The sequence below is a fragment of the Loxodonta africana genome, chromosome 5 (assembly GCF_030014295.1).
Source record: "Loxodonta africana isolate mLoxAfr1 chromosome 5, mLoxAfr1.hap2, whole genome shotgun sequence".
NCBI classification, from domain to species: Eukaryota; Metazoa; Chordata; class Mammalia; order Proboscidea; family Elephantidae; genus Loxodonta; species Loxodonta africana.
In genome coordinates this window covers 133,112,010-133,132,674 of record NC_087346.1, presented here as the reverse complement: position 1 = coordinate 133,132,674, position 20,665 = coordinate 133,112,010, and the positions used below count along the sequence as shown (strand labels likewise).

The following is a 20,665-nucleotide window of genomic DNA, read 5'->3' as shown; positions in this document are numbered from 1 at the left end:
AGCTTCTTGCATCATACTGAAAAGTTTTTGCTTTTCATCAATCACTTTTCGTGCCTCTTGCTGTCAAGTACACAGGCATTATCATGTTTTACGTGTTGCATCATCTGCCTTTCATCTTCAGAATTGTTATTCTCCAAGGATTCATCTTCGTCCAAATGAAAACAGTTCTCATTTTCTCATTGTTGTGAATCTCTCTACTTTTATCTCCATCACAAATGTACTCCTCTTTTTACAGAACTGTCAACACATCTTCTGCTTAACACTTATCAGATGTCATGGGATCCATAGTCTTCATATAACCCTCACATTAAGCAGTACCAGAACAAACACATTTTGGAATGACCACAGGCCCACTGACTTCCTTGGCTTTGGTGGGCAAAGTTGACTTGCTTTTGCTCTGTCGAATGGCTTTTAAAGATCGATGTTAACAAGAATTCTTGAGTTTTTGAGTTCTTCTCCTGGATGAAGGACACATTTTTCGAGACTTCCTTTACTCCTGGAGAATGATGCAATTTTTTTTCGCCTTCGCTGAAATAGTTGAGGAATAGTTCATGCCTTATTGGCTTTAGACAGGTCTTCTTAATGAGTTACATCTACTTGTCTCTCTCTTTTTTTTTTTCTTAATGCTTTAAATCATTCAACAAGAATTTGAGGATCTACAGATTTGCCGAGGCATCCTTGTTGGAGCCCTGCCACCATTTTACTGGCTGTTACCAGTTCTGGGGCCCTCAATTCCCTAGCAAGCTTGTGTGGAGAGTTAATAAGAGAACTACCTGTGTAGACGAAGTGTACGGTACACAATAGGGCCTACACCAAAGGAAGCTCGTTGCATCTTTCCAACGGGCTGAAGTGTTTAACGGGCAATTGGTGCTCGGCCAGCCCCTAATAATTCTACATGCGTGGAGCCCAAGCCGTGAAAATCTACTTAAAATCAGCTCTTTGGCCAAAGGCGGGGCGGAGAAGCTACGTGGGTGGGCCAGAAGCAGAAAAAAGGCTGGAATTCCCCACTCTCTCTCCAGCCCATCTCCTCCACGCCAACCGGGGTCTCCACGGACCGCCCTCCGCGTCCGCCCACGCGATGACGTCGTCGCACGGCCACCAGGCTCCCGGACGCACCGCCCACGGAGCGGGAGCCGGAAGCCGGGCGAGCTGTGCGCGGCGTCCCTGAACCGCCGAGCCGGAGAGATCTCGCACCTGGGGAACGGACGGGGAGGTGGGGGTGGCGTGGGGGAGCGGGCATGCGCGGCTCTGCCGGGTGGCGCAGGCGCCCTGCCTCGTTTACGGGGAAGAGATTCGGTTCTCCGAGTTGTGGCGGTTGGTGCGCCGTGGGCTGTGCTGGCTGCGGGGAGAGCTGGGAGGAGGAGGAGATGGGAAGCGAGCCTGACTCTTGGGAAGGGCGGGTTTGGCTCTGGGATAGGGAGGGTTGGGTGATTGGGTCCTGCTGTGCGTCTGTGTAGGGCGTGCCCCACGGAGTTTGGGATTTATTTGCCAGAAGATGAAATCAAACATCCGTAAAATGCGGCGCGTTTATCCGAAGCCAAGAACACGCTCACAGTACACGCCCAGAACCTGGAGACAGGTTCCCCGAAGGATGACACGCTGACCTGAGTGGTCGGCACCGTTCAAGGGCATTACATGCTATTTCATTCATCCGCTGTCACCAGCAATCCTGTGGAGTAGGCGTTATTACATGGCCCCTAATTTAATAGGTGGGGAAATGAAGACAGATTAGTTTGCCCACAGATTAAACAGCTGAAAAGTGACAAGAGTTGTCAGTTCCACCAGGTTCGTCTGACTCCGAAGCTCACGGCTGGCATTAAGACACTTGAAATCATGAATAAGTGAAAATTAGATAGTAATTTTGTAAATAAATAGTAAATCGTGCGATTTGGACATTAAGAGACATAGGCTGGGGAGTAGGAGTTGGGTAGGCTTCAAGGAAAAGGGGCTGTTAAGTAGATCTTCGATGAGATTTGGCAAGAAGAAAGGAACGAAGAGCAAAGGAAAGGATGGGGAAAGCATAGGCTTGGAGATGGCACAGGAAACCCGAGAAGAAAGGGAGAGGAATGCCTCAACTGGAGTCTTGTGTTTATGGTTGGCTTGCACATGAAACCATCTGTAATTCTATGAATGGGCTTGTCTCCAAGCAATGGACTACCTTTTCAGCATTTAGGTTTATGCTGTGATGCATAGTGACACTGTACTTCCGTGCTACTGTAAGAGAATGCATTGTGACGACTCATTTAACAGTTGGAAATTTTGGTAGCAGAGACACAGATGATATGAGGTGGAGAATTTATTTCTGGATCCTGACTCGTCTAAGAGAGGTCTCTTCAGTGTTACCGCTTTCTGTGCTCCAGTGGTGAGAGGAATAAACGCTTAACTCCAAATACAGTACCCTCTCAGTGCCAGATTCTCCCTCTCTGTCTTTAAAAGAAAAAAAATCTATATATCATTGTAGTTTAAAGAAGCTTCGCCTGGTGATTTAATTTGTTCATGGTTTATACTACCGTTATTGCACTACCTAATCTAGCAACTGATTAACTACTACCTTATATTACAGTCCTAAGCAAGATGGTAAGCTTTCCATGCAGACTGTTCTATCTCATTTCCTTGATTACTGATTCAGTTGACTTTCTCAAGTGTCTCTCTTATTACCGATAGAATCCCCAGCGTCCAGTACTCTACCTTATATGTAGTAGGAGCTCAATAAATATTGAATGAAATGATGCCTTCTGGGGGCGGCTGTTTTCTCTGTTTTTTTCCTGATCCTTGTAGCTGAATTATCTCCTTGTGTTGGGCATTCAGCAAATGTGTGGTTGATTGCTATGCCCTTCAGCAGGAGGAAATTTAATCTCCCTGTTGCCCTACAAAAAGAACTGTCACCTAAACACCATGTCCCCAAGAAGTTAGCCAAGAAATAATTGTTGATGGATTGATTAGCTACAAAGAAATTCTTGATTCTTTTCTGAAGTGTGCATCTTCCCTTCCACAGTGAAGGATATTCATGATTATCTTGGCCTGGTTGCGGAAGAAATTCTTTGGGAGATTGTGTAATTCGACGTTTTCTTGAGTTGAGAGAACAAATTAGCAAACAAACCAGTAAAAAGCAAAATCAAAACTCCAATCCAAGAATAAAGCCCAATACCAAACAAGATATTTTTAAGGACCTTATCAAGGTCGGCAGTTCGAATCCACCAGGTGCTCCTTGGAAGCTCTATGGGACAGTTCTACTCTGTCCTATTGGGCCGCTATGAGTTGGATTCGACTTGATGGCAGTAGGTTTGGTTTTTTTTTTTTTAACCTGTAAATCTTAAACATTGTGCCCCTGGGAGAGAGAATGCCTGCGTATGTGTTTGGATGCTCTTAATGGTTTTAAATTTATAGTAAAATTACGTTCTGCACCTTTTTTACCTGAGGCGAGGTGGCCTGAAAAATGTGTTGGTAACTAGTTTCCATGAGAAAGATCCCAGTTCGTTTTTCTTCAACCTGATTATGCCCGCCCTAAGCAGATTCTGTGGCGGAAACCCTGGTGGCTAGTGGTTAAGCGCTACGGCTGCTAACCATAAGGGTCGGCAGTTGGAATCCGCCAGGCACTCCTTGGAAACTCTACCCGATAATTCTATAGGGTCGCTATGAGTCGGAATCGACTCGAGGGCACTGGTTTTTTTTTTTTTTTTTTAAGCAGATTCTGTAATAGAAAGCAGATCTGGCTTCACAAGAGCTGTGCTTCATTTGAGGTAAGCGAAGCCAAGTCAAGTCGGCCCACCGTTCTTCAATTTGCTCAGTTCGCAGCAGACTTCAGGGGGCGCGGCTGGAGAGGGGAGTGATAAGTGCAGGTAACGTCTGGAAATAACGAGAGTCAGAAGCTAAATTCTCCCCAGTGTTTCCATTGAAGTGAGTGCCAAATCCGCACCAGTTCTCATTTGTTAGCTGTGGGATTTTGAGGGCGAGTTAATTAACATTCCTGGGCCTCAGTTTCCTCATTGTAAAATGGGGATGATAACGATACCATCTAACGTTTAGAGTTACAATAAGTCAATGTGTAAAGAGTTTGTAACAGTGCTTGCCACAGATTAAGGGTAAAGTGAGAAGTAAAACGCTACGCTACGCTAACTTCCACTTCCACCCAGCTAGCCACTTGTAAGCCCCACATACGTAGAAATTCTTGGGACACCGCTGTTTCCTATTACAAAGTTTTACGTGCAATTATTTTTGCTGCCGTCCATACGGCTATAATCCGCCCAAGCGATTTGGGATGTATGTATCTTCTCCCAGCCCTCTCGCCCTTCAGCCTATCGCAGTAGGGAAGTAAACGTGGTAGGGGTACAAGTTTCCCTTCCTCCCCACCCCCTTCCCTACCGTTCCGCTAAAACCCGAGAATCCACCCCGCTGCGCCCCCGCCGATTCGGGAACGCCCCCGGGGGCGGGGCTAGGGCCCGAGCACGCGCAGTGCAGCAGCGCCGCGCCTGCGCAGTGGAGAGCTGAAGGAGGCGGGGGATTGGTATGCCAGCGAGTGTGTGACTGGAGGGAGGCGTCGGGGCCGAGCGTGGTACTACGACGAGCGCGGGCCGGAGGGGGCGGGGGGATGCGCCGCGGTGGCGGCGGCGCGGGCGCTGGGCTGCTGTTTGGAGGCGCCAGAGCAGCGGATCCCGGGCTCACCGCGGCAGCAGCGCGGGTGTCGCGCGCGGCCTGAAGACGCCGTAGCTTTCTGCCTCCCACCTTTTTTTTTTTTTTTTTTAAATAACCGGAACCAATGAACGCAGTCAGGACCCGTGCTCTGGAGGCCGCCGGTGCTGAAGGGACCAGGGTGGCGCGTCTGAGGCGTCGGGGGCGGCCGGCGGAGTCGCCAGCGGCGGCACCGCGCGGAGCGGTCGAGCGGTCGGCGGCCGGGACGCTACCGCGCTTTATCCCCGCTCCCCCTCTGCTCCCTCATCCCGCCGCGACGCCCGGCCCGGCCTCGGGTTGGCTGCCGCGGCGACGCTGGGCTGCGCTGCTGGTGCTCGGGCTGCTGGTGGCCGGAGCGGCGGACGGATGCGAGGTGGTTCCGAGGCACCTCCGCGGGCGGCGGGCAGCAGGCGCAGCCGCGGCTGCCGCCTCCTCTTCCGCGGCGGCGGCGGCGGCGCCGGCGGCGGCGGCGGGCGACAGCCCGGCGCTCATGACAGGTGAGGCCCCGGGGGCGGCGGGCGGGGCTCGGCTGGCGGCTGCGGGATCCCTAGCCCCGTTCGACGGCCGCGGTCAGTGCGCGATGGCGAGCTGGGCGCCGGGACGCCGGTTCCCTGGCCGCTGCTGCGCCGCGATCTCTTCTATTCCGGCCGCTATCCCTTTTTACCCCGACAGCCGCCGTGGTCCGAGCCTCTCGACGGCACACACCACCCCGCCCGTCAGCCGTGCTCCCCGGTATTCCAAGCGGAGCAGTGCGGCGATTTCTCTTCCATGCTGCGGAAGAGCCAGCAGGGTCTGCAGGATACTGGGCTGTTTTTTTTTTTTTTTTTTAGAAAAAGTCAGTAGCAGCAATGCGGTATTGAGTCGGCCTCTGGTGCTGCTCTTGCAAAGGCAGCTGGCAGAGAGTCTCACGGATTCAGTGCCCTGCTGAGCAGAGCGTCCCAGGGGAGGCTGCTAAAGATTCTTTGAGAGCCACAATACCTAGTGGTTCCTATCAGTAAGCGGAAACCTCTAAGTCTCATTTGTATTTTTTGAGGGGTGGGATGAAAACCATTTTAAAGGGTGGAAAGTATTTGCTGGTGGAAGCATCGCTGGGTGACAAAGGGCTCAGAAAGCTCAGCAAGTAACCAGAAATACACCTAAAATTTAACATGCGGGATATTTGGGGCTTGTTTTTGAACAGCACAGTTCTGATAGACCGCACCAGCACCTATTTTAATATAGAACGTTCTCGAAGTAATTGAACATTTGTAAACATGTTTGGTAAGGTTAAGTAAAAAATTGTATCCTTCTAAAGCCTTTCAGTGTCATGTACAACTGGTGTGTTGTGGTATAAGTAATGCTGGAAGGATCCTAGAAGGATTTCTTTTGGAGCTAAGTAGTATTTGCTTTTCTAGTTGTTTTATTTTTAAAACAGATCTGTAAGTTCTTACATCTAACTGCAAGATTAAAACAAAAAAAAGGGCAGAAACAAGATGAAAACCCCTTAAACCAATGCCGACTGAACAGGATGACCCATCATTAATTTAACCAAAGTGATAATGCAACAGGCGTCTGAAAGTTACTAACAGCTGCTCTGAGAAGCTCAGGAGCTGTATTCTTTGGAGCAAAGCAGATAGCTTCTGGGTTCTATGACAGAATGTTTACTATTGTAGAAAGAAGAAGGATGTTGGTAAATTTTGTCAAGCATTTTGGAAGTTGGGGTGCGTAAAACACAGTGATCAGAGTGTTTAACTTGCTTTACCCTGGTGCATATCCAAGCCCTCTTAAGTGAAACTTTTAACCTACCACTGGGTAATTTGGATAATAGAATAATTATTATTAGGACATATTGTTTGAGTGAGAGGATAAGTTGCATAGTCTTATGCTTGAACATTCTTTATGTTCTTAAATGGCAAGTAAAGATGTGAAAAATAGTGATTATCAGGAAAGTAGCTAGGGAAGTGGACTATGAAGATTTAATGTCAGGTACAGGAAGGGAGGAAGGAGAAATGTTTGGGCTTCTAGAAGCTATAGGAGTGTGACTCTTGGATCCTTGAGCAGAAAAGTTTGAAAAATAATTGGCTATTGCTTTATCAAAATGTAATTGGTGGAAGGGCATATGATGCAGGAAATTTAGTATTTATTGATCTATTGTATAGTACGTAGATTCTGTCAAGTTACTTCCGATGGGACTTTGATAGACTGTTTATAGTCCTTCCTTTTGAAGACTTAAATTTTTCTGTAGTAATTTATGGCATTGTGAAAAGAGAAAGGGTGATTCTTGGAAAAAAAGTCTGATGTAACGCATGAAGGGAGATTGTGCTGTAGTGCTTAAAGATGTTACAGAAACAGTATTAACCTGGGAGTTTATTTTTAATGTTCTTACTCTTGTTAGAATATTTATTTTTAACAAGTTAAATTCCATTTAAAGTTTATGATAATAAAACTACATGATATGCAAGTTAAATTTTGGCCATTTTAATAAGCTTATGTAAATACAGTCCAGCACTGGTTTCTGAGAAAAGGAAAATTGAAAGTCTGTGATACTGAAAATTTCTTGAGCTGTATGACCTCTCTAGGGCTCCTTACCATTCTTTTGATTGTATCAGTAGTGTTTTCTTTTATGATTTCCATTTGCAAATCTTGTGCTAAGCCAGAACGTAATTTATTACTGTAACTGTGAACGTCAGGAAGTAGAACCATAGACTGCACTTAACAACTACTGCTTTGTTATATTCTAGGCAGGGTTAAAGGAGAGCAGTGGGGCAGAGCATCAGTAATAAAAGGACTAAACTTCATAGGAATTTTGAAAATTGAAACATTTTAAAAGAATTCTGACAGAGTGATTGTTCACTCTGGCTCCCGATTAGAGTTGTCATTTAACTGTGTATTCTTAACACCTGTGTTACATGACAGCCAGAATCACACCATCTTCTTCTTCTGCTCTAGATTGATGTTTTTAATCCTTATGTATCTTTAGAAACTTTTTATAAGGGTTTGCCTCTTACTAATAAAATGTAGAATACATTCTTGTCCAGTGAAGTCAGCCCCCCAAAGGTTTTACTTTAGCAGCTGAATGTGTTTTAAGAGTAAATTACCTTTAAATCATCTATCATGCTTCGTTTTGGGCAAGGAAGTGTTCTTACGACATGAGAGAGACTATGACAGATCATGAAATAAACGGACTCATTGTTGTAATGAATTTGGATTTATATTTTTTCCTTTTGTTTCTTAACTGATATGTTGTATACTGCTTTTCATAAGGTTTTCACTGGCCAGTTTTTTCAGAAGTAGACTGCCAGGTCCTTCTTCGTAGTCTGTCTTAGTGTGGAAGCTCTGCCGAAGCTTGTCCACCAAGGGTGACTGTGCTGGTACTTGAAATACTGGTAGCAAAGCTTCCAGGATCACAGCAACATGCAAACCACCACAGCACATCAACTAATTGATAGCTGCATGGAGAACCAATAAGCAATGTCATGATAAATGAAGAAGAGACTGATGTTGTCATGAATTTCATTTTATTTGGATCCACAGTCAGCGCTCATGGAAGTAGCAGTCAGGGAATCAAACGATATATTGCATTGGGCAGATCTACTGCAAAAGACCTCTTTAAAGTGTTAAAAAAGCAAAGATGTCACTGTGAGGACTAAGGTATGCCTGACCCAAGCGATGATATTTTCAGTCGCCTCATATGCATGTGAAAGCTGGGCAGTGAGTAAGGAAGACTGAAGAAGAATTGATGCGTTTGATTTATGGTGTTGGAGAAGAACATTGAATATACATACCATGGACTGCCAGAAGAACAAACAAGTCTGTCATGGAAGAAATACAGCCAGAGTGCTCCTTGGAAGCAAGGATGGCAAGACTTTGTCTTACTTTGAACATGTTATCAGGAAGGACCAGTCCCTGGAGAAGGACGTCATGCTTGGTAAAGTAGAGGGTCAGTGAAAAAGAGGAAGACCCTCCGCGAGATGGATTGACACAGTAACTGCCAACAGTGGGCTCAAACCTATCAATGATTGTGAGGATGGCACAGGACCGGGCAGTGTTTCGTTCTGTTGTACATAGGGTTGCTGTGGGTTGGAACTGACTGGATGGCAGCTAACAACGACAATGTTGTGTGCATCTTTATACACACAACTAAGTATAATACGCGACAGACCGTGATGAGTACCACAATTGACTCCAAAGTGTTGGGAAAGGAAGAGGCTGTTAGGGAAGATTTCTTGGAGGAGGGGTAGTTTGAGCTGGGCCTTGATGTATAGATAGCATTTCATGTGGAGATGAGTGAAAGGGCTTTCTAGGTGGAGGCAAATGCAAGAATAAGAAGTAAATTAATAGTTTTCTTTGGAGTTAAGCACAGAGTGTATGTAGAGTAGTGGGAAATGAAAGGAGAAGGCTGGACCAAATAATAGAGAGGTTTAATATTCCCATTTGCTGTTGAGTTGATCCTGACTCATGGTGACCCTTGTGTTTTAGAGTTTTCAGTGGCTGATTTTTCAGAAGAAGCTCACCAGGCCTTTCTTCTGAGGTGCTTCTGGGTGCACTTGACCCGCCAATCTTTTGATTAGCAGATGAGCTTATTTACCATTTTTTTCCAAGTAATACTTTTGCCTAGCAATTCTGAAGTCAGGCAAAAATCTAAACATTTACTCCACTAAAGACAATCTTGGAGTCCCTTGGTGGTGCAAATGGAATGGAAGCAATAATAGAGATAGAAAGGCTAGTTAGGAAATTATGTAGAAATAGAGGCCTTGAGCTTTTAAAGTATGCAGTGGCTATGAAAATGTTTAGAGGAGATTTTGTTTTATAGTTTGCTTAGATTTGAAAGTAATCTGGCTATTTATAGAACATCTAAGAAGTAAAATTACCTTTTAATTTTACTTTATCGAATGACTTATTTAAACTGGTACAAAGCTTTGAAAAAGTGCAAAGAGAAACAAGTTATTTTTCATAGAATATCTTCTTTATTTCAAGTTCCTATTTACATAAAAATTAGCTATTTTTGTATATGATTGGATTAATGAAATGACTTAGAGTTAACAGAAAATAGTTGCAAAAATATTCGTCAGACGTTCGACAAAACAGATTGTTTTGATTGCAAAGGACAGTGTATTTGCCATAATAAATATTCCATATTTAAAATTCATGTTTATTCCTTAACAAAGGATAACTCTTTCTGGATTGAACTAATGTTGCAGTAGATCAGAGGTCATCTGCTCTCCCTAACCCAGCCTCATCATTTGTGAATAAGTGTCTGGTGGTATTGGCATATTATTTGTTTCAGAATTAACTTTAGAATTTCATTGCTGTGTGAATTTCAGACTTAATCTCCTGTAGATGGTTATTTTTACTGCTGAATCTAAATGTTTTTTTCTTCTTTTCCTTATCCTGTGAGATCTTTGTATGTAGGTATTGTCTATTCAGTCCTTGTTGACACTTTCTCCTCTTACCTTCAGGAACTATTGTCCTTGGCTGGTTTCATTGTTGCTGATTTTAGGAGTGATTCTCCCCTTAATCTCTGTTCATGGTCTTGTGTTCCTCTAGTCTAGCTGAACATTTCCTCCTCAGAGAACCTGATTACTAGGAAAGTTCTCAGTTGGGGGTGGGGAACCCTAAGCCCATGATTGATTTGCCTTTTGGCCTCGTTTCATTTGGCCCTTGAGGTGATGATACTGCACAGCCCGGCCCTCATGGCTGCAGTCCTGAGAGTCATTTCCTTTCTGCTAGGCTTCATCAACCATGTCATCTAAATTGAAACAGTTTTAGGGTTAAGTCTAAAAGCAGCTGTTGAATGTTTATTAGTGAATGCTTAGTGTTTTCTTAAGATAGTGGTAACTTTTTTTTTTCTCCCACAAGCCCAGGAAACTGTAGGTTATGGCAAGAGCGGTCTACTCAGCCTAACATTCATCTCAGAACCCGTTGCCTGTATCTGTATGAGTGCCCTTGTGTATGAATTTCTCTTTATGTGTGCTTGAGGATCTTGGCCTCTTGTGTACCCTACTCTTTTCCTCTAGTTTAAAGTTTTTACTTTCTTTCTCTACCTCTGTTTTTTATCTCCCCAAACTTGCCGTTCTTGGGAACTGAAACACCTCAAAAAGTATTTTACAGAATTTAGTGCTGGGTTTTTAATTAAAAAAAAAACTTGAAGTGACTGTCTTATTTATTTGATCACAAAATAAAGCAATTTCATTCCAAACCCCTAGAGTAATGGAAGTGATTTTTACTTAGGTTTCTTGAATGATTCTCAATATGTAACCAAGGTTTTGTTTTAACCCTTATTTGAAAATTTTATCTCCTACTCAGCATGCTGTACATTTCACAGGTCCAGCTTTGCGCTCATGTTTTCTTTCTGCTGATTTTTTTTTTTTTTTACTTTTTAAAAAACATCTGATGCTGAATTTGACTAGATACTCTTAAATCCCCTCTTCCTTATTCCCATTATCCAGCATTCAACCTCTGACTTTTCCGTTACTGACAAGTATGTAATTTTCCCCGTTTCCCCATTGTCTTCAGCCATTGTCATCTTTAGCTCTTCTTTCTGCTTTGCCACAAATATTCAAACTGGTATTGCTAGCCATGAGTCCGAGCCCACTCAGCATCATCTAACACCAACAACACCACTTGGTATTTCTTTTTACTCTATTTCCTGGGCACCAAATTAAAAAAAAATCCACTTAAACCTGTTCAACTGTGGTTGTAGCTACCTCTGACCATTTTTGAATTTGCCTTTTTAAATATATTCTTTGATGTCATTCATGGTTGGTTCTAGGTCTGTCGTAATGGGTCCTTTAAAGAACTATAGAGAGTAAAAGTAAGAAAGTCAGTCTGTGATGAATATAGGTGAGTGTGTATATATAAGCACATGCATAGAGTTTTGAACATTATTTAGTGACTATTTTTTTTTTTTTTTTTGTGCCAGGTATGATGCTAGGAATGGGATGTAAAGATGTAGAAATTGACCATTTTAATCATTGCAGGAAAAATGTAAACTTGGAAATTGCCTGAAAATGTTTAACCTAAAGAAAAATATAGATGTTCTTTTTTTTAAAGGCCAAAAAAAAGAAAAAACTGTGTTAGCTAACATTGATTTCTTATCCTTTTAGATCTTCATATTAGTAATTACTAGTATTAGTAATCTAGCAGCATTGCCGTGCTTATTAATATATTAGAATATTTATTAAAGGTTTCTTATTATACATTCGCAGTGTTAAAACCAAATTCCCCTTTTCATTGTTATTATTTCTTTTTTGAAGAAAGCATGATATAAATAAATGTAGTTCTTTTCTGTTCACTTTAAGTATTACATTTTCTCTTCATTAAAGATAAGGAATGAACAAAAACTTCACTAGCTGCTATGTGCCAATCACAGGGTTAGATGTTTGGGATTTCAAAATAAAAAATAGGAAATTGACCCTGCCCTGTAGTCTACTGGGAGATGATGTTGTTAGTTGCCATTGATTTGGCTCTGACTCATGGCAACCTTATGTATAACAGAAGGAAACAATGCCTAGTGCTTTGCCATCTTTATGATCATTGGCACGTTTGGGTCCGTTGTTTTGGCTGTTCTGTCAGTCCATCTCATTAGGGTTTCCCTCGTTCTCACTGATCCTCTACCAAACAGGATGCTTTTTTCTAGTGATTAGTCTTTCCTGATGACGTGTCCAAAATAAGTGAGCTGAAGTCTTGCCATCCTTGCTTCTAAGGAGCATTTTGGCTGTATTTCTTCTAAGATTGATTTGTTTGTTCTTTTGGCAGTCCATGGTATATTCAATATTCTTTATCAATATGCAATTTGAATGTATCAATTCTTCCTCTGTCTTCCTTTCTCATTGTCCAGCTTTTGCATGCATATGAGGTGATTGAAAAGACCACGGCCTAGGTCAGGTGCACCTGAGTCCTCAAAGTAACATCTTTGCTTTTTAGAACTTTAAAGAGGTCTTTTGCAGCAGGTTTACCCAATGCAATAGGTTCTTTGGTTTCTTGACTCTTGTTTCCATGGATGTTGATTGTTGATCCAGGTAGAATGGAATCATTGACAACATCAGTTTTTTGTCGATTTATCATGATGTTTATCGGTCCAATTGTGGGGATTTTTGTTTTCTTCACATTCAAGTGTAATCCATACTGAAGGTTGTAATCTTTAATCTTCATCAGTAAGTGCTTCAAGTAGTTTTCATTTTCAGCAAGCAAGGTTGTGTCATCTGTATATTGCAGGCTGTTAATGCATCTTTCACCAATCCTGATATCACATCCTTCTGCATATAGTCAAGTTTTACTGATTAGTTGTTGAAAGGATGCAACCCTGCTGCACTCCTTTTCAAATTTTAAATCATGAAGTATCCCCTTGTTGTGTTCAACAACTACCTCTTCATATAGGTATAAATTCCCCAGTGCACAGTTAAGTGTTCCAGAACTCCCTTTCTTCTCAGTGTTCATGATTTGTTAAGGTCCACAGTCCGATGCCTTTTTGTAGTTGATAAAACACAGGTAAACATCTTCCTGGTATTCTCTGTTTTCAACCAAGATCCATCTGACAACAGCAATGATGTCTGTTGTTTCACGTCCTTTTCTGAACTTGGCTTGAACTTCTGGCAGTTCGCTGTCAATGTTTGGCTGTAGTCGTTTCTGAATTATCTTGAGCGAAATTTTGCTAGCATGTGCTGTTAATGATACTGTTTGGTAATTTCCACATTACATTTGATCATGTTTCTTTGGAACGGGCATCAATGTGGATATGTTCCAGCTGATGTGGATATGTTCCAGCTAGGCCGTCTTCCATATCTCTTGGCATAGGTATGTAAGTGCTTCCAGTGTTGCATCGTTTGTTGAGACATTTCAGTTGATAATTTTGTCAATGATCCAGTCCCTACAGAGTAGCTTCAGCTTCCGCCTTCAGTATCAACAGTTCTTGATCATGTGCTACCTTCTGAAATGATTGAATGCCAACCAATTGTTGTGACACAGTGACTCTGTGTATTCCTAGTATACTTACTTAAAGAGTGATGGCACAGTGCAATGAGGGCATAAGGGTATGTGTTGTATTTTACAGAATTATAAAAGGTGAATTCCTAACTTTGATGTGGAGGGAAGAACCAACCTGTTGCCTTAGAGTTGATTCCGATGCATGGTGACCCCATGTGTTACAGGATAGAACTGTGGCATAGAGTTTTCTTAGCTGTAGTCTTTACGGAAGTAGATTGCCAGGCCTTTCTTCTGCAGCACTGCTGGGTGGCTTCAAACCACCAAGCTTTAGGATAGTAGACAAGTTTGCTCTACCTAGGGAGAGGTGAGTTAATAGTAAAGAGTTAGTAGCAAAGAGTAGAGATATTTGCCGAGAAGCATGAGTTTGTCAGATAGTGGAGGAAATAGTGGAAAGATCCACTGGTATGAGGGGAGGAAGCTGAGTTTGGGGAATGATGCTTACCATAGGATAGGCATTGGCGTTTGAGAATGCTAGGTAGGGATTGCGAATTACCAAATACCCAGTTACTTTGGTTAATGGTAAGCCTGCTTACATGGTGATTGACTGGCTCTAGCACACCAACATCCATCTTTGCATGTGGAATTCAAATTTATGTCAGACATTTTGTATATTTTACCTCATTTAATCCTATGTAATCCTTGTGAGGTTATTCTTATCCCTGTAGTAAGTTACTACGTATAATTGAGATACAGAATTCTTTTCAAATAGTTTATGTCTTATAAAACTTCCAATGCCAAGTATCTTTATCATGAAACACATAGGTTGTGAATGGAGTTGAATCAGGAAATGAGGCTGGAGAATTAAGCACTGTAATTAATGTTAAATTTTAGATGGTATTATTCAGCAACCTTATTAGTTCCTTCTTCATAGATCTTTGGTAAATAACCAGGTTTTCTTTTTTTTTTTTAAACTTTTGCGATTAAATATTCAGAAGTCTTAAAAATACATGATTTCTGAAGTCCATTATTATTGATGTTAATATATTAATTATTGTTAATTTATTAAGTTTTTTTTAAAAGAAAACAATAAGTATTTTCAGTTGGTAGGTAATTTGTATTTGTGCTTTGTTTTCATGAATACTCCTTAAAGATGGGATGTAAGTTTTAAGAAGCATAGCATGTTGTATCTTGGACTTTTATTGGGCCATAAATCTGTTTCCACTCTTGTGTACTGTGGTTAAGAGCATAGCGTCTACACTGGAGTGAGGATTTCCTGGCTTAGAATCCCAGTCTGACAGTGGTTTTGAAATTTTGGGTACGTGATTTAATCTGTTAGTGCCTAAATTTCCTTATCTCTAAAATGGGTTTGGAAGGAGCCCTGGTGGCACAGTGGTTAAGTGGCTTTGCTGCTAACCAAAAGGTCAGTGGTTCAAACCCACCAGCAGCTGCTCGGGATGAAAGATGTGGCAATCAGCTTCCATTAAGATTACAGCTTTGGAAACCAGATGGGGGCAGTTCTACTCTGTCCTATATAGGGTTGCTGTGAGTCGGAATCTGCTTGACCAGGAGGTCAGCAGTTTGAACCCACCAGTCTCTCCACAGGAGAAAGATACAGCAGTCAGCTTCCATAAAGATTTACAGCCTGGGAAATCCCAAGGGGCAGTTCTGGTCTGTCCTGTAGGGTTGCTATGAGTCAAAATCGACCCTGTGGCAGTGGATTTAGTTTGGTTTTGGTTAAAATGGATTTGTGAAGAATAAATGAACTAATCCAGGACAGAGTCTGGCAAGTATAAGTGCTTGATTATCATTGGTTATTATTGTTTTTCTTTTTATCTATAGATGTAGGATAGTTACAGAAATGTTCTGTGATCCATTGAGTATTATTGTTAAGATGTTTTATGTTGCATATTAAAAAGTATGAAGACATAGTTTGAGCACTTTTGTGACCTAAATAATCTTAGACCTTTAATGAATGGTGTGAAATTAAAATTTTGTAACAATATGAAGCAAACTATAGACAGTAAGATTGAGAAGTGTTATGATATTTTTAAAAAGTTAGTTGTATCATTTGCTTAAGTCATTTTGTACCTTTATTGTTTTATATGACAAAAAATTTAAAGTATTTTGCAGCTGAAATGCCAGACTTAAAAATCTTTAATTTTATTTCTAGGTATAAAGATTTATTATAGAAAATTTAGAAGATACTGAGAAGTGTAAAGTAGGAAACAAGTCTACCCCCAAGAACTGTAGATAACAACTGTAACAATTTTTTCTATACTTTTTTTTTTTTAGGTCCTTGGGTGGTGCAAATGATTAAGTGCTTGACTATTAACCGAAAGGTTGGTGGTTCGAACCCACCCAGAGGTGCCTTGGTAGAAAGGCCTGGTGATCTGCTTCTGGAAAGTCACAGCCTTGAAAACCCCATGAAGCGGTTCTGTTATGCACACATGGAGTCGCTATGAGTTGGAACTGACTCCATGGCAACTAAGGATAACAAAAACGTGATCTATATTAAATCTATATGCATATATTTATGTATATTTAATATTAGGCTTATAGAGTGATTTTTTTTTTTTTAAATGTGAAATTAGTCAGTCAGTGTTTGAATGTCAACTATATTCCAAGCATATGATAAGTATTGGGGACACAATGATGACCAAAATCAGTGAGGTCCCATGGAGCCTGCATTTCAGTTGGGAAGGTTAAAAAAAAAAAAAAAGTCATGAAAAATGCTATCAAAGAACAAAGAAGAGGTGAAATACAAAATAATGTGGATGGCGTGGGGACACCTACTTTAGGTAAGCTGGTCAGGGAAGGTTTCTCTCAGAATGTCACTTTTTAAGGTGACATCTGAAAGATAATAAGGAGCCAACGCTGTGAAGACCTTGAGCAAGAAAGAATTTGAATTTTTTGAGGAAGTGAAAGTATTGTTTTGACTGAATGTTTTGAGGGATGAGGAGAGTAGTGTGGGATCCAGCTGTGCATGGAGACACGGGCCAGATGGTACAGAGTCTCGGACCTTGTTACCTTGTTTCGGTTTTATTCAGAAGGTAATGGGAAGCAGTTGAAGCATTTTAAGGAGTGGATCAACATGATATGATTTAGGTTTTAAAATACCTCTTTGGCTGCTGCGTGGTGAATGGATTGTTGGGAGCAAGACTGACTGTTAAAGTCAAGCAAGAGTCCAGTTAAAAGTCGATAATCGCTTGGGCTAGGATGGTAGCAGAGGCTGAGAGAAGAGAACAAGTTAAGGAGGTATTTTGGAATAAGAATTGATTTAGTTTGCTCACAGATTGGGAAACAGGAGTGAAAGAAAGGGAGCAAGCAAGGATGACTCTTAGATTGCTCACTTCAAGGTTCCGCATGATTTCCATGTTTCTAATCCATGGAAAAAAAAAAATTTTTTTTTTTTTTTTAATCCATGTAGGAAAATCTTCCCCAGAAACCCCCAATGTATTTCTTCTCAGGTCTCATTGGTCAGGCCTGGGATATTGTTCAAGGGAAATAGAATTTCCCACCTTCCTGAGCCCACACAGTGAAACCTGTGAGAGCCGAATTCTGTGGGATTGCTTTATGGGATTGCCAGATTTTCCACCTTTGACAGGGTGCAGTCTTACCACTTTTCTATCACTTGTTATGGTGGAAAATACTTGACTTTTCCTTCTCTTTGACAGGCTTCCACCTTACAGAGGTTCTGGCTTTTGCAGATTTTACTGTATTTGAACATAATGGAGGTTTTCTTAGGAAGGAAGAAGGGAGGGAATGATACATAACTGATTAGCTTTTCGAGCTTTGGGGAAATATTTTGACCTCTTTTGCCTCATTTGTAAAATGGAGATAATAACTACTTCACAGGGCAGTTGTGAAGATTAATGTTTTTGAAGTGCCTAACAAGGAATAAATACTCAATAAATCTTATTTTCTTTGTTTTCTGGCCTACCCCCTTGCCCCCAACCATTTTTTTGTTTTTTGACTTTGTATATTTTTTAAATAATACTCTTGTTTTTCCAGTCAACCAGACACACATTCTTGGAGTTACACTGGACTTTGGCCTTGGTGGTGTAGTGGTTAAGTGCTTGGCAGCTAACTAGAAGGTTGATAAATGAAAGGTCAGTGGTTTGAACCCACCAGCTGCTCTGCGGAAGAAGGATGTGGTGCTCTGCTTCTGTAAAGATTATAGCCTTGGAAACCTTATGGGGCAATTCTGCTCTGTCCTATAAGGTTGCTATGAGTCGGAATCGACTGAACGGCACACAAAATGTAAAGAACCAAGTTCTTTACATTTTCATTGCTACTATATTAGTTCTGAACTTCATCATTTGGGGTATAAAACCAAAAAACCAAACCCATTGCCATCAAGTTGATTCCGACTCACAGCGACCCTATAGGACAGAGTAGAACTGCCCAATAGAGTTTCCAAGGAGTGCCTGGTGGATTTGGACTGCTGACCTTTAGGTTAGCAGCTGTAGCATCTAACCACTATACCACCAGGGTTTCCATAGGTGGCAATAATCTTGTAATGTATCTTGCAGTCTCTTATATACTACTTTCATTAATAAAACTTTTTGTATTTTCAGTTAATTTAAAACTAAATCTGAACTTGTTATGTAGTTCATAGAGGGGTACACACTCCTGATCGTCCACATGTCTTAAGTATACTGCAGTGAAATTGGACTACTGCTGGTTCTTTGAACACGCCTTCTTTCCCCTTTTATTCCTGTGTTTGCATGTTTTCCTCATCCTGGAGTGTCCTTTCCATCTCTCAAGGTCCTTTCCAAATGTTTGTTCATTCAGTCAGTAAATATTATTGAAACTCTTCTATGTTCAGTGCACTGTTACAGAAGTTGGAGATACAATGGTAGCAAAAATTGACATGGTTCCGGCTCTTGTTTCCTCTGGTGTAAGTCTTTCCAAGGTCATCCTCACTAAGACATTTGTTCCACATTGGAACTTCTGTAACAGATTATTTATACCTTTCTTATCGCAGTTTAACTACCAATATTTGTCTACTTCTTTTGTTTATTCTATTGTATTGTAACACAGTTGTTCTGTTTTCTTCTTTACCCAGTTGATTTATTGTAGTATCTTTTTCATAAAAGTGGTACCATAGCTTTATAAATACTTTTGACTTGAAAGTTTGATTGTAGTCTATTGTAGTTGGTGGTACCTTGTATCTGTATAGTAATTAATGGTTTGCAAATACTACTTTGACACAGCGTGTCCAATGCTTTAAAATGTATGGGTAATTAGTTTGGAATATGGTATGACTTAATCACTGATATCTTTTTCTGTAAGGATGTTTTTATTGGCACTTTTAAAAAATTTGATGTGTTAAATACTTTTAGGAAGAGCTGTGATACATCTTTATTTGTGACTGCCAACTTCTAGTAAAAAAAAGTTACAGGATCAACTTTCAGTTCTTCACTTACATAAACCAAGCAGTTATGATTAATGTATTACTCAGTTGGCTTAAATCATGAATGCTTGCATCTTCTCTACTTTTAGTTGATAATTTCATATCTTTTCGAAAGAGTTTAGAAAAATTAGAATGATTATTAAAAAAGCTGGAATGTTATTCAACTTGTAGTCTCATAGACTTTAAAAAATAATTTTTAAAGTGCTTGATAATATGAAACTAGTAGTAATAAAGTTGGAGCTCTGCTGGCACAGTGGTTAAGAGCTCGCCTGCTAACAAAAAGGTCAGCAGTTAGAATCCATCAGCCGCTTCTTGGAAACACTGTGGGGTGGTTCTACTCTGTCCTCTAGGGTCACTGTGGGTCGGAATTGACTCAACAGCAGCAGGTTTGGTTTTGGATTTTTAGTAGTAAAGTTCAGTATTTTGGTATCTGCTATAATTTACATTGTGCTACTTAGTTTGAGGAGTCTATTTATCCAAATATTTTAATGCTTACCATACGCTAGACAGTTTTTATGTGACGGATAAGTAGTAGAAAACAAAACAAATGAAGTCTCTCTCTCTGGTTGTTTGTAGTGTAAGTGTAGTTTTGCTATATACGGTATGGTTTTTGAACAAATTGGCAACTTCCTGATTTTATAATTACTCCTGATCCCAGTGTTCATTACTTCTTAGACTCCATTTTAATTGAAGCTGAGTGGCATATTGGTATCTTTTCACTCATTTCTGATATCAGCCATTTCTAATATCAGTCATATATCTCACACTGATAAATCTCTTTGAGTCTTATTCCCCACTCGACCCCCCCATGCCATCGAGTTGGTCCTGACTCATAGCGACCCTATAGGACAGAGTAGAACTGCCCCGTAGAGTTTTCAAGGAGCACCTGGCAGATTCGAACTGCCGACCCTTTGGTTAGCAGCTGTAGCACTCAACCACTACGCCACCAGGGTTTCCTTGAGTCTTATATAAATCATATATAAGTACTCGCAGTCTACGGTCAACTTTAACTCAACGTAATAGACGTAGAATCAGAATCTAGTTGTTTTGTATCCTAGTTCCATGCTGTTCTTTGTCATATGCCATCTAATGTTGCTTTTATGGGGTGTTTTAAAATGTCATAGAAACATGCAGATATGCTTTTCGTCTGAATTTAGTTAGACCTGTATTGAATAATTTATGATAAATTGTTAAAATTTATTTATGAAATTGTCAGGTAGCTATTGTCTTGCACTGAAAATTTAGTTTTACATTTGAAACCTTTAAAAAGTTTGCTTTCAATGAGGTGGGTAGTAGTCATAATAGATTCATTGTAAGCCCTGAATATTGAACTTAGTTAATAATCAGGACTATATTTTTTTTTCAAATTCTAGATTATTGGGGTCACTGTGAGTCAGAATCGACTCGATGGCAGTGGGTTTAAGGGAGTAAAAAACTGTTATGGTATTCTAAGGCCTTTATAATGTAACAGCATGAAAATAGGCTCTGCTTAGGAGTTGAAAGATAAATAAGTCCTTTTTTGTCTTTGTTCAGTTTTTCAAGATTTCTAGATAAACAGCAGCTGTTTTTTGTTAACTACAAATTCCAAAGCAAGACATGGTATGTTTATAGATAATTCCTAACCATGATGATGTTCCTGAAAAACCTTACCCTAGGAAAATACGAAGTTGAACTATC

General features: G+C 40.9%; 1 protein-coding gene across 3 annotated transcripts in view; it reads left to right on the top strand.

Moving 5' to 3' along the window:
• Nucleotides 1–4,641: 4,641 nt before the first annotated feature.
• The window catches only part of STIM2 (stromal interaction molecule 2), a 202,144-nt gene continuing 186,120 nt past the window's right edge, over nt 4,642–20,665 (top strand). The window contains exon 1 of one of the 3 annotated variants that reach the window (XM_064285981.1): nt 4,642–5,165. In XM_064285981.1, the coding sequence (XP_064142051.1) occupies nt 4,757–5,165 (409 nt within the window). In that variant the 5' untranslated portion in view covers nt 4,642–4,756. The remainder of the gene's footprint in view (nt 5,166–20,665) is intronic. The other 2 variants (XM_064285979.1, XM_064285980.1) reach the window with 2 other exon arrangements.